General features: G+C 35.6%; 1 protein-coding gene across 3 annotated transcripts; it reads right to left on the bottom strand.

Moving 5' to 3' along the window:
* Window positions 1–660: 660 nt before the first annotated feature.
* On the bottom strand, window positions 661–11,212 carry LOC120637325 (activating signal cointegrator 1 complex subunit 1). 3 transcript variants are annotated; one of them, XM_039909116.1, is made up of 8 exons: window positions 11,195–11,210; window positions 11,009–11,163; window positions 10,346–10,448; window positions 9,333–9,465; window positions 8,612–8,740; window positions 5,621–5,775; window positions 4,683–4,855; window positions 661–968 (listed from the first exon to the last, which is right to left on the bottom strand). In XM_039909116.1, exons 2-8 carry the CDS (start codon window positions 11,115–11,117, stop codon window positions 682–684), a joined length of 1,089 nt encoding a protein of 362 aa, XP_039765050.1. In that variant the 5' UTR covers window positions 11,118–11,163; window positions 11,195–11,210; the 3' UTR covers window positions 661–681. The 3 variants fall into 3 exon arrangements, with proteins under 3 accessions (XP_039765050.1, XP_039765051.1, XP_039765049.1); XM_039909117.1 differs by having other exon boundaries at window positions 11,012–11,212; XM_039909115.1 differs by having other exon boundaries at window positions 11,009–11,211.
* Window positions 11,213–11,393: the final 181 nt, after the last annotated feature.

Here is an 11,393-nt window from a genome sequence, read left to right as displayed (position 1 = left end):
AAAGTTTATTTTTGTGATAAAATAAAATAAAATATTACGTTAAATAAAACGGTGGTATCAAATTTACTCTTAGAAGGTACCAAAAAAGTACGATATATTGATATCTCCTGTAGCCTTAACACAAGAGTTGCTCGCTTGCAATATAAGAGTAGTTTCCGAGTATGCAAATACTTAAACATCGGAGTAAAATGGAACTTATTTATATTTAATTTAATCTCAAATTTGCTTATGATTATTTAACTCGAGCTTTTGACAGAACGTTTGTATAACAAAAATCAGTAGTATAGGATTTTCGACTCTAAAGCGTCTAGAGTCTAACCTAATACCACTAGGTTCATGTTAATTCACGACTTCTAGGTACATGTACCACGATTCAATGTTCGAAAGATTCGTAAACGACTCCTCGATTGCGAGCGAGAAATCTTGTACTAAGTATACGTATGTAACGTCACATCCGAGTGCCGTGAGAGTGATATTTTCTACCAAAGAGAAACTAAAGAGAGCCATCTAGTTACAATAATGAGAAACAGAATTGACACTCGTATGCGCTCGTTCAATAGGAAATCTCACACAAACCACCTTGTAGAAAATTAACATCTCAACCTCACGATAACAGCGGGCTTGGTCCTAGCCTGTGGGTAGTAAACAAAAAGAAACAACTGCATTGAAATTAAATCTTTATTAGTTTGTACTAACACAAGAAATGACAAAACTAGGTTGATAATATCCATCAGAGCCCACAGTGCTGCGCTGTGACAAATGAATATTATTGAATTCAACGACACCGAAATCGTAATTAGCAAATTTTGACAGAATCTCTGAGCCATCGAAGGGCTCTTTTCGCGCTCGTGTATTCTCCGAACTAGTCTCAGACTCCTCTATTTCTTTCTGTTGCGATCTATACTTTGAATTGAGTAATGTTACGTGCATTTTCACGTTGTCGCGATAGAACTTCTCGTTCATTAAACCTAAAAAAAAAAATAAGTTTAAGACATCATCATCACCATAATCATCACCATCTTGATCATCAACCCCCTTCACATCAACGTAGCGACCTAGTGCAGATTGGTATATTCCAAACGCCTTTCAGAACATTATGGAGAACACTCAGGCATGGAGGTATTTAAAAAAAGTAATAGCTAATTTGAAGTAGTAACAGAAGTATTTGTACAATGCGATATAATTTTTCGATCTATTCCCATTATTTAAAAGATTTTAGAAAGCATCTACATCATCATCATCGGCCTTGCCATCGCGAGGGACCAGGCGACACCGCAAGGAATCAATAATTCTGGTACGTTTGTAGCTACAGCATCTACTGCAAAACATGGGTACTCTATTGGAACGTGGAATGTCCGCGGTCTAATCCAAGATGGAAAACTCAGTGTTGTAGAAGCAGAGATGCAAAGAAAGCAAATTAACATTCTGGGTTTAAGTGAGACCCATTGGAGAGGCTCAGGGCATTTTACATCTGAATTGGGTAACACAATATATTTTTCTGGACCGCAGCATGAAAGTAACAGAGGGGTTGCATTCATTATATCAGCACAACTCAATAAATGTGTACTTGGATATAAACCTATTAGCGAAAGAATACTCACTGTAAAATTGAATGCTAGACCTTGTAAACTTAATATAATCCAAGTCTATGCCCCTACGGCCCAATGCACGGATGAAAAAATTGAAGAATTCTATGGTATTTTATCTGAGACCATTAAAGAAATACCCAAACGAGAAGTTACTATGGTTATTGGAGACCTCAATGCAAAAGTTGGCAAAACGGCTGATGATCATCATTTAAGGCGCCATGTTGGCCTATTTGGTATTGGAGAACGCAATGAACGAGGAGAAAGACTATTACAGTTTTGCGGGGAAGAAAACCTAACGCTCATGAATACCTGTTTTCAACACCACCACAGGCGTCTTTACACCTGGATATCTCCTGGCGATCGTTTTAGAAACCAGATCGATTATATTATGATCCAATCGCGGTGGAGGTCTTCTGTACTTAATGCCAAAACATATCCAGGAGCAGATTGCGGAAGCGACCACCAGCTTCTCATGTGTACTTATAAACTTAGGGTAAAGAAAATTCTAAAACAGAAGCTTAAGCAGGATTTAAAAAATGTACACATAAGCAATTTCAAAGATGGATTAGAGAAAGATCTTTCTGCAATGTCACTAATAAATACGGAAAGCTCGCAATTATGGCCGACTTTGAGAGATGTGATCATTGCGCAGGCGTCAAAAAATAGAGTCACAACTACGGCAGCAACCATGAAAAAGCACTTCTCGTTGGAAACAACTAAAATAATAATGGAACGACGCAAATTGAAAGAAAAAGGCCTGGTGACGGTACAAGACCAAGAGCGTTATTCAGATATGAGCCGGGAGGTGCAAAGACAATGCCGCAAAGACACAAATGATCATATTAACAACATCTGCTGTGATCTTGAAAGACATGCGGTGAAAAACGAGACTCGTGACCTTTTTCAAAAACTGCGTGAACTAACAAAATCTAAGATCGTAAAAACATGGGCCATAGAAGATATAGACGGACACCTACTTAGCGATATAGACACAGTATTGGACCGTTGGAGAGAATATTGCTCCGCACTTTATAATGTACAGAGTTCTGACCTGCCCTTTAAGTGGAACTCCATTGTAGATCAAGAACCCAATATTCTTATCGCCGAAGTTGAACAGGCAATAAAGGCATTAAAAACCAACAAGTCACCTGGTACTGACAATATTCCAGCAGAACTTTTAAAAGCTATGGGTCCTATTGGAGTCCAAACCTTAACACACATATGTGACACCATTTGGAGAACTGGGGTTTGGCCTGAAGATTGGACTGATTCTGTCTTTGTTCCATTACACAAAAAAGGATCCAAAAATAAATGCTCTAACTACAGAACAATTTCGTTGATATCTCATGCAAGCAAAATTATGTTGTACATTTTACATAATCGCCTTAAAAATTTCTTAGATAGGCAAATCCCAGAAGAACAGGCTGGGTTCGTGAAAGGCAAAGGTACAAGAGAGCAGATACTGAATATAAGACAAATCATTGAAAAGAGTCGTGAGTTTACCTGTCCTGTATTACTGTGTTTTATTGACTATACTAAAGCATTTGACTGTGTGCGATGGGAAAAGCTCTGGTCAATACTACTAGAAATGGGAGTACCTCAACACCTGGTCAGTCTAATTGCCAATCTTTATAACAATAATCATTCCTATGTGAGACTTGATGGCAGTTTATCTAAAGTGTTTAAGACCAAGAAAGGCGTGCGCCAAGGTTGCATATTATCACCTATGCTGTTCAACATTTACGGGGAGCATATTATGAGAAAATGCATGGAAAACTGGGATAAAGGGTTTCAAATTGGAGGGAAAAGAGTGGCAAACTTAAGGTATGCTGACGATACTGTACTTCTCGCAACTTCCTATGAAGATATGAGTATATTGCTCAAAAAATTGGAATCTGAAAGCGAAGATCTAGGACTTTCTATAAATCGAAGCAAAACCAAGCTCATGGTGGTAGATCGATCGAGTAAACTTTCCAATATTTGCAGCATTCAGGATATAGACACTGTAGAGACTTATACGTACCTGGGTTCCTTAATCTCTAGTGATGGCTCATGCGTTTCCGAAATAAAACGAAGAATAGCGATAGCTAAGGATGCGATGCTTAGGTTAACAAATATCTGGAAGAATCGTAGCATAACGAATAGAACCAAATTGCGACTGGTACAAGCACTAATCTTTCCTATTTTCCTATATGGCGTAGAAACTTGGACTGTTCGCGCTAGAGAAAGACAGCGAATTGATGCGTTCGAAATGTGGTGCTGGAGGCGAATGCTACGCATACCGTGGACTGCCAAGCGCACAAATGTATCAATTCTTTCACAACTCAAAATTAAAACACGTCTTTCTACCATTTGCCTTCAGCGCATCCTTAGTTATTTTGGACATATCACACGCCGCGGAAACGAGAGCATTGAAAAGTTGATAGTGGTTGGAAATGTAGAAGGCAAACGTCCCCGTGGCAGATCTCCAACCCGGTGGTCAGATCAACTGAGAGAAACTGGTGCCCGTACCTTCTATAACGCAATACAAATGGCCAAAGACAGGACCCGATGGAGAGAGATCTTATATGACAAGATTACTCGCCATACCAGTGATCACGATCCTCAGTCATGAGGGAGCGACTAAAGAGAGAGAGAAAGCATCTATTCACTCGAGCGCTTTATTTACCCACAGATGACTTTATGTAAAATTTTTAGGTATTAAATTAGATGAACACTGTGACTGGACGTATCATATTAATGACATTTGTAATGCAATTAACAAATTTATATACCCACTTCACTTTATTAAAATAAATTAATGTTTAAATTTTGCATGTTGATGTATTTATTAAAAGAATATGTTGGAACTTTATATCCTACCACCAATAACTAACCTATATTTAGCAAAATAAATATTTAATTTCATTTAATTTTATGAAGGGCATACATTAAACACTGTAAAAAAAAATCAAAATATTTCTTTTATAAAATAAATTAAAAAATATAAGCCTGGCAACCCGCATTAAAAAAGCGTCGCGGATCAAAGCGCTGCATCCTTCTTTCTTAATGGCAGTGAGACATAAACTTAACTGACGATGAAATCACAATTACCTGCTTTATTAAAGTGCCTATAAACCGCATCAACCATCTTTTGCATTAAACCAAAAGGGGCCCCATCTTCCTCTATGCACCCATATAGTACATTTATCGCCTTTGGATCGTCGTTCATGTACGACAATCCTTTTATTCTAATATTGAACGGCAGATAATCTTGAAGCATTGGCCTGAAATAACACTTATTTACTTAAAACAGAATAATGACCCGAAAAAAACATCACTGATACTCGATTAAAATAGACTTTAAGACGATTAAATTATGAAAAATCACAACCCTAACCAACTATATTGAATAGAAATTATTGTTTTAATATAACAATGACCACATTTTTGCTCCTGCTAATGAAAGCTTCTCAAAATATGTATGTCATCACTCATTGCTTAACTTTCACAAGTATCTAAATAGAAATATCTTTTGTAGTAGTATTATTATCGGTTTAATAGAGTGATATACATAAAGAGTAAGTTATGTCAATATCTGCAGCCAAGACAAAGTAATAAGTACATTGGAAATACAAGAATTGTGTAAAATAATATCTGCAATAAAAAGTGAATATTTTTTTTTGCGATACCGGATCGATGTAATAAAGCACTTTAAAATTATAGCACTACAACTATCTATACATAAACCTAAAAAAGAAAAAAATCAGTCAGTCAAAGTCATTCCATTTAGCAGGTGATAGTTTTCACCTTTAGTGTCCTAAGTGTTTACCATAAAATGGGTAGAATAGGAAAAGTTTGCGAGCTAGCAACATTTCGCGGGTGTGAAGTGAGACGTGAGCAGGGTTTACTGTTTTTGGACACAATGCACTGCATGCAATAATGACTGAATGAGGCTTCTGTATGTTCTTAATTCTGTGCTAAAGCCATGATTAATTTTAAGTGAGCCGGCCCTTATTGGGTGCAAGTAGCATATACATATCAATACCTACATAATATATTTGTCCCTCGCGTCTGTCAACAATTTGGTGGCCATGAGTCTTTCCTCGTTGTCCATCAAGCACATAACCCCAACAGTAATATGCAATTTACCAGGTTTGATGAACAATGAATCTTCTATGCCTGGACATTGTTGAAGTACGTTCTCCTACGGAAAACCATATAATAATAGATTGGGGGAAGAGTTTCTTCGCGTTTTATATGAAAACTCAAAACATTTTTTTTTCAAAGTTTATTTACATTAATTTAAAGTAAGTATGTATTATGTACCATTTTGTTCAATGACTTTTTGCCATCTTGAAGATGACATGATCCTGTTGCAGTACATTAATTTTGGGACTTATACAAAACTTTGGGACTTATACTGATAAAAAAGGCGACATGTAAATAGTTTCTTAACGTTAACCTGACATTGCCAAAAGTATTCTGAAAATGCCTAAACAGGTGGAAATGGATGGATTAGCACCTCTCAACCAATTACTCTTCATTTTTGCTACGTGGCTAAACAAGTTAAAGAATTCAAAATTCAATTATTTTAGGTAGGCCCACTTTATAAGCACTTTTGAAACGTCAAGTTTCAAGTCTGTTTGTAGTGACTCTATCACCGGTTCGGAAGGCAGATTACACCGAGAAGAGCCAGCAAGAAACTCAGCCGATTGCTGTTTTTAAACATAACTTTACAGTTTGCAATATTTTAAAATTATCTATCTTGTGAGAGATGAGAGCTAAGCTTGCTTCGAAGCACCCTTATCGTTAAGAAATTCATCAATCTTATAGTAACAACGATTTATGAAATGTGTTTTAACACATTGTTTAAACTTAGGTATGCATTGGCCAAAATTACCTTGGAAATCATATTATAAAAGCATATACTCAATCCCACAAAAGACTTCTAACCTTTCGCAAACGATATGCAGATGTCACTAACTTATGTCTATTTCGAGTATGACGGTTGTTTAAATCCAAAGTGGATTTAAACAATCGTCGTTCGTCGATCATTTATAAATAGTAATGTTTTGTCTTACAAATACTATCCCTACTAATATTATAAATGTCAATGTAAGTTTATTTGTTATTGTTACGCTTTCACGCAAAAACTACGTAACCGATCCTCATGAAAATTTGTACACATATTCTTGGAAGTGTTAGAAGTAATATAGGATACTTTTATCCCGACATTAAGCTCGGTTCCTTTGGGAGAGGGTATGAAAGTATTTGACGATTTTACACCAAAACTCCGAAAAATTATAACCGATTTAAATAATTATTTTATATTTTAGTACAAATACTATAGAGGTTATAATATGCGTTTAATTTTGCCAAAACTGTGCAGATCTGATGAATGTAGTTAGAGATAGAGGATAGAAATCCTCAGCCGACAGTAGCAAACCCCTCATTTAAGGCTTAGCGAAACTGAAGTCGCGGACAACAGCTAGTTTTTTATAAATTTATTGTGAGGCTATCGTATGTATACCTATTTCTTTAAATTTTTCACGGAGGGATTCCATGATTTAAGTTTATATATAGACCTGTATCTACGGTCAACAGGTCTTTTCTGCAATATATCTGTCTAATTAAAAAAAAAAGTCTGTCTGATACAAAAGATGTGTCTGGTCTACGTTGTCGTGATGTTTGACCACCCCTTTCAATTGGTCAATTCCGGGTGCTTCTCTCAACTTTAGGCTCAGTGTGTGAAGCCTAACCAACCTCTGACCACGACCTTTTTTGGACAATCTTGCCATACGCTATGCCCTTTTCATCGCTAGTTATCAATATTTTCAAAATCTTCTTCGGTTCGTTTTCATTAAAGAAATAGGAATGAGTACTCGTTTCATATGTTTATTTTTCAATTACCTATTATTATTATTATTGTTTAGGACTTTTTTCCAATGGGTCAAAACTGTTTTGGGGCCAATTCACAGTTCTTCAACTATTCCATAAGTTATATGAGTTTCCTAGCGAAAACCGTAATATATAAAAATGATTTGCCGAAATTTGAAAAACTTGAGATTACAATTTTTATTGCTTTTATTCATGACAACATTGTAAAACTTAAAAAAAAAACCATTAAGGTTATAAATTTAATCCGATTCCTAGCTAAAGGCAAGCGCGTGGGAGGGTTTTTTGTAGAGCTTTTTGTGACAGGTCTATGGAAGTACCACTGCCAGGCTTATTTTTGCCGCAAAGCAGCATTGTTGCAATGCTCTGTCTGGTCAAAAAAAGTGATTACCGAACCCGGCATGTCTTGCGAAGAGTTGCTCTGTTTATAGGCGATGGGTTTACACCGTCAGCTGCATCTGCTTGCTCCGTAAATTATTACTACAAAAATAAAAGTTTTACTAAAATCCGGTATGATGTCGCGTAGAAACCGATTAATGGGTATTTTATTTATTATTATTTATTGAGGGGACGCCTGCCATTGCCAGACGGGTGATCAGTCCTCTGTAAGGACTATTCCACCCTAAATAAAGGGGTATGGATTTCTTACAAGTTTTGTTTTGTTTTTTTTGAGCGCTTGACAGCAATCAAACCTGATGGTAAGCGATGATGCAGCCTAAGGTGGAGCGCGCTTGCCTAGAAAATACCTATTCACTCTTGATTTGAAGGTACTCGTATTGTAGGCACTAGGGAAAATGGAAGCTGGAAGGGCATTCCAGATCCTAGCGGATCAGAAACTAAGATGCGAAGCGCTTTGTACGCGGCCGCGGTATGTCGACCACGTAGTGATGCAGATCCTCGCGATTCGATGGTAAAAAAGCGATGATGAAACTAAATCAACTAGTTCTTGAGCACTCTCCGAAATATATCCTACAGAATACCTAACATAACTGACATACTCCCTAACAGGTAAGCCTGTTACCATCTTTGACTGCAACATTACTTACCACCTGGTGAGATTACAGTGAAGAGCTAACTTATAGTGGAATAAATAAAATGTATTAATTAATAAATTAATAGCAGTAGAATAGCAAAGACAAATGTACCTTAAAACTCTCGAAATTTTTGACAATATCAGGAGAATTCATTGGAATGGATACAAAATGTGTATATGCCTGCTTCACTCTTGATGCCATAACAACAAGGTTTATTCTCCGTACAGCTGCTTTGACACTCTGTAATCAAAAATTGCTTTATGCAAATTATAGTATCCCTACTATTATAAATGTCAATGTAAGTTTTTTTGTCACGCTTTCACGCAAAAACTACTTAACCGATCCTCGTGAACAAATATTCTTGGAAGTGTTAGAAGTAATATAGGATACTTTTTTTCCCGACATTAAGTTCGGTTCCTTTGGGAGAGGGGATGAAAGTGTTTGTCGATTTTACACCATAACTTCGACAAATTATAACCCTCTCTCCTTTGACGGCGGAGGCCAGCAGTGGGATACTTATAAGCCGTTAGTTGAAACTAGTAATTCAAAACGCATTAAAGCACTCATCTGAAATGGGGTTTGAATATTTTGGTTAACTAACTCATCAAGCATTTTCATATTTTTTTAAATTATACTTATTATGAAATAAATTAACATTGCATCGCACATTGGCGTAAAAAATAGATGCCTTTTCATAAACGGATCATTAAATTTAAAAATTAACATCATTATTTTCACACGCTAAAATTAAAGAGACCCATATTTTATTTTATATACTCAAACATTATTATTATTTCAAATAATAACACTTAAATACAAAATAAATCCTTACGGAAACATTTTGTCCCATGATTGTAATATCTTTGTTTTGTCCCGGTCTAGGTGTTTTGATATCTGTTTTGGTGTCCCTGCTAATTCTTGCAATAGTACAACCTCTTTTTCCTATAATATGTCCCATGTAATGTCTGTAAACACAAACTAATGTTAAAGAATTAAACAAGAAGAATGGTTACTACCACATGTATATACTATACAAATTTTTGGAATCAACATAGGATACAGAAGTTATAAGGTGAGTTGGCACATAGCAGTACTAAATAATGATAGGTTGTGGTTTACAATAATAACCTAATCCTACTAATATTATAAATGTGAAAGTGTGGATGTTTGTTACTCAAGCACGCAAAAATGGCTGAATGAATTTGGATGAAATTAGGCATGCATGTAGCCTTTGACATAAAAATTAACATAGGCTACCTTTTATCTTGTGAAATAAGAGAGTTCTCGTGGGAATAAAACGGGAATCCATGCAGACAAAGTCGCGGGTATCAGCTAGTGTATAATAATGAACTATGGCTCACTATGAACAACACTACACAACTACAAAGAGAGATGCTCATTGGGGATCCAGAACCAACACAAAAGTGATCAAGATCAGTTTTATTAGTTTTATGTGTTCCAAAAATTTGTATCTATCATATTTAAACCAACTGATATATATATATTTTGTTCAAGCAAAACTGCATTTATTATTCATTCCCTTCTACTGATTTAAGAGAACTCAAACTTGACATGTAAATTAATATTAAAGTAAAATTTTCACCATGCATTTTCAGTGCTGTCATTAGAACCTGATCACCAATTGCAACAAATAATGGTTTCATTAATTATGAGAACCCTTCTCACTAAGGGTTATTACCATACCAAATGGTAGCACACTAAACTAGCCTTAATATGGATATACAGATATGATACAATACAGTTTGCCTTTTCCTGAGTCTTGTGCAGAGTTATACTTGAAACATTTGTGTCAATTTTATTTATATAAGTAGAACTTTTCTTTACTTGGAGACATGGATACTGGTGCTAAATCGGCTGTCATCCACCTGGTCGATTTTGCAGTCAACGTCATCCAAATCATCCTCTTCAAATTCATTATTAGGTGCATCTGAAATAAGCGAAAAAAATATTTTCCAAGTCTCTTAAGAGTGGTTAGCCGTAAGAGTAGTAAGAACTTCAGTCTCCTTATAACTTGCTTTAAAAGTGAAGGAAAACATCATGAGAAAACCAGAATACCTGAATCTAAGCTATATATCTGAGAGGTTTATTATTAAAAATAAATTTGACTAAATAACTCTTTGTTATACGGACAGCCGATAACCCATGTGGGCGGCAACCCTGCTTTCTGGGTCTAAGGCTTTGGGTTCGATTCCTACAACTAGCAAAATGATTGTGTGATGAACATAAATGTTTTTCAGTGTCTGGGTCTTTATATATTATATTATAAGTATCTATGTATATTATTCATTAAAATATTGATCATCTTCGTACCAATAACACAAGCTACGCTTACTTAAGGGCTAGATGGCGATGTGTGTATTGCGCAGTATATTTATTTATTTATTTATACCTTTTATAATAAAATCTAAATTTCTTCGTAGTGTCCATAAGGGAGAAAAGAAAAGAAGGGTTTTGCAATGTAATGAAAATGAGATGTTAGTTTATTACCACTTTCATATAAATCATGTTCTTGAAGCGCCGACACATCCGTAATGAGATCATTTAGTCTGTAACATCTTTGTTCGATCCATAACAATTCAGGTTTAAGAATGTTCATATTGTTATAAAGAAAGTTAATTATATTATAAATAATGATACGATAAATTAAGATTATTTTTCTACTTCTTCTTCTTTTTTTATTTAAGTATTTCTCATTACGACAGTGACGACTGATGATTGATTATTGAAGAACTTTTTTTTTTATTCTTTTCCATAGAGAGAAGGCAAAGGTATATCACCGTACAGCCATGTCTGCAGTGTCTAATAATATGTCTTATTTGATTGTAAGGCATAAAGCCATGTGTACAATATTCTCGATCTCATAGTAAGGCGT

Source organism: Pararge aegeria, chromosome 3 (assembly GCF_905163445.1).
Source record: "Pararge aegeria chromosome 3, ilParAegt1.1, whole genome shotgun sequence".
Taxonomy (NCBI): domain Eukaryota; kingdom Metazoa; phylum Arthropoda; class Insecta; order Lepidoptera; family Nymphalidae; genus Pararge; species Pararge aegeria.
The sequence above is the reverse complement of the archived record's forward strand: the minus strand, read 5'-3'. Positions and strand labels throughout refer to the sequence as shown.

Excerpts from the sequence above, each read along its gene's own strand:
- LOC120637325 (XM_039909115.1), bottom strand. The coding sequence starts at position 11,117 with ATGAACATTCTTAAACCTGAATTGTTATGGATCGAACAAAGATGTTAC. Across the intron at positions 8,741-9,332 it reads TCATGGGACAAAATGTTTCC|AGTGTCAAAGCAGCTGTACG; the intron begins GTAAGGATTTAT and ends TTTTGATTACAG. Across the intron at positions 4,856-5,620 it reads GCGAGGGACAAATATATTAT|GCCAATGCTTCAAGATTATC; the intron begins GTAGGTATTGAT and ends GTGTTATTTCAG.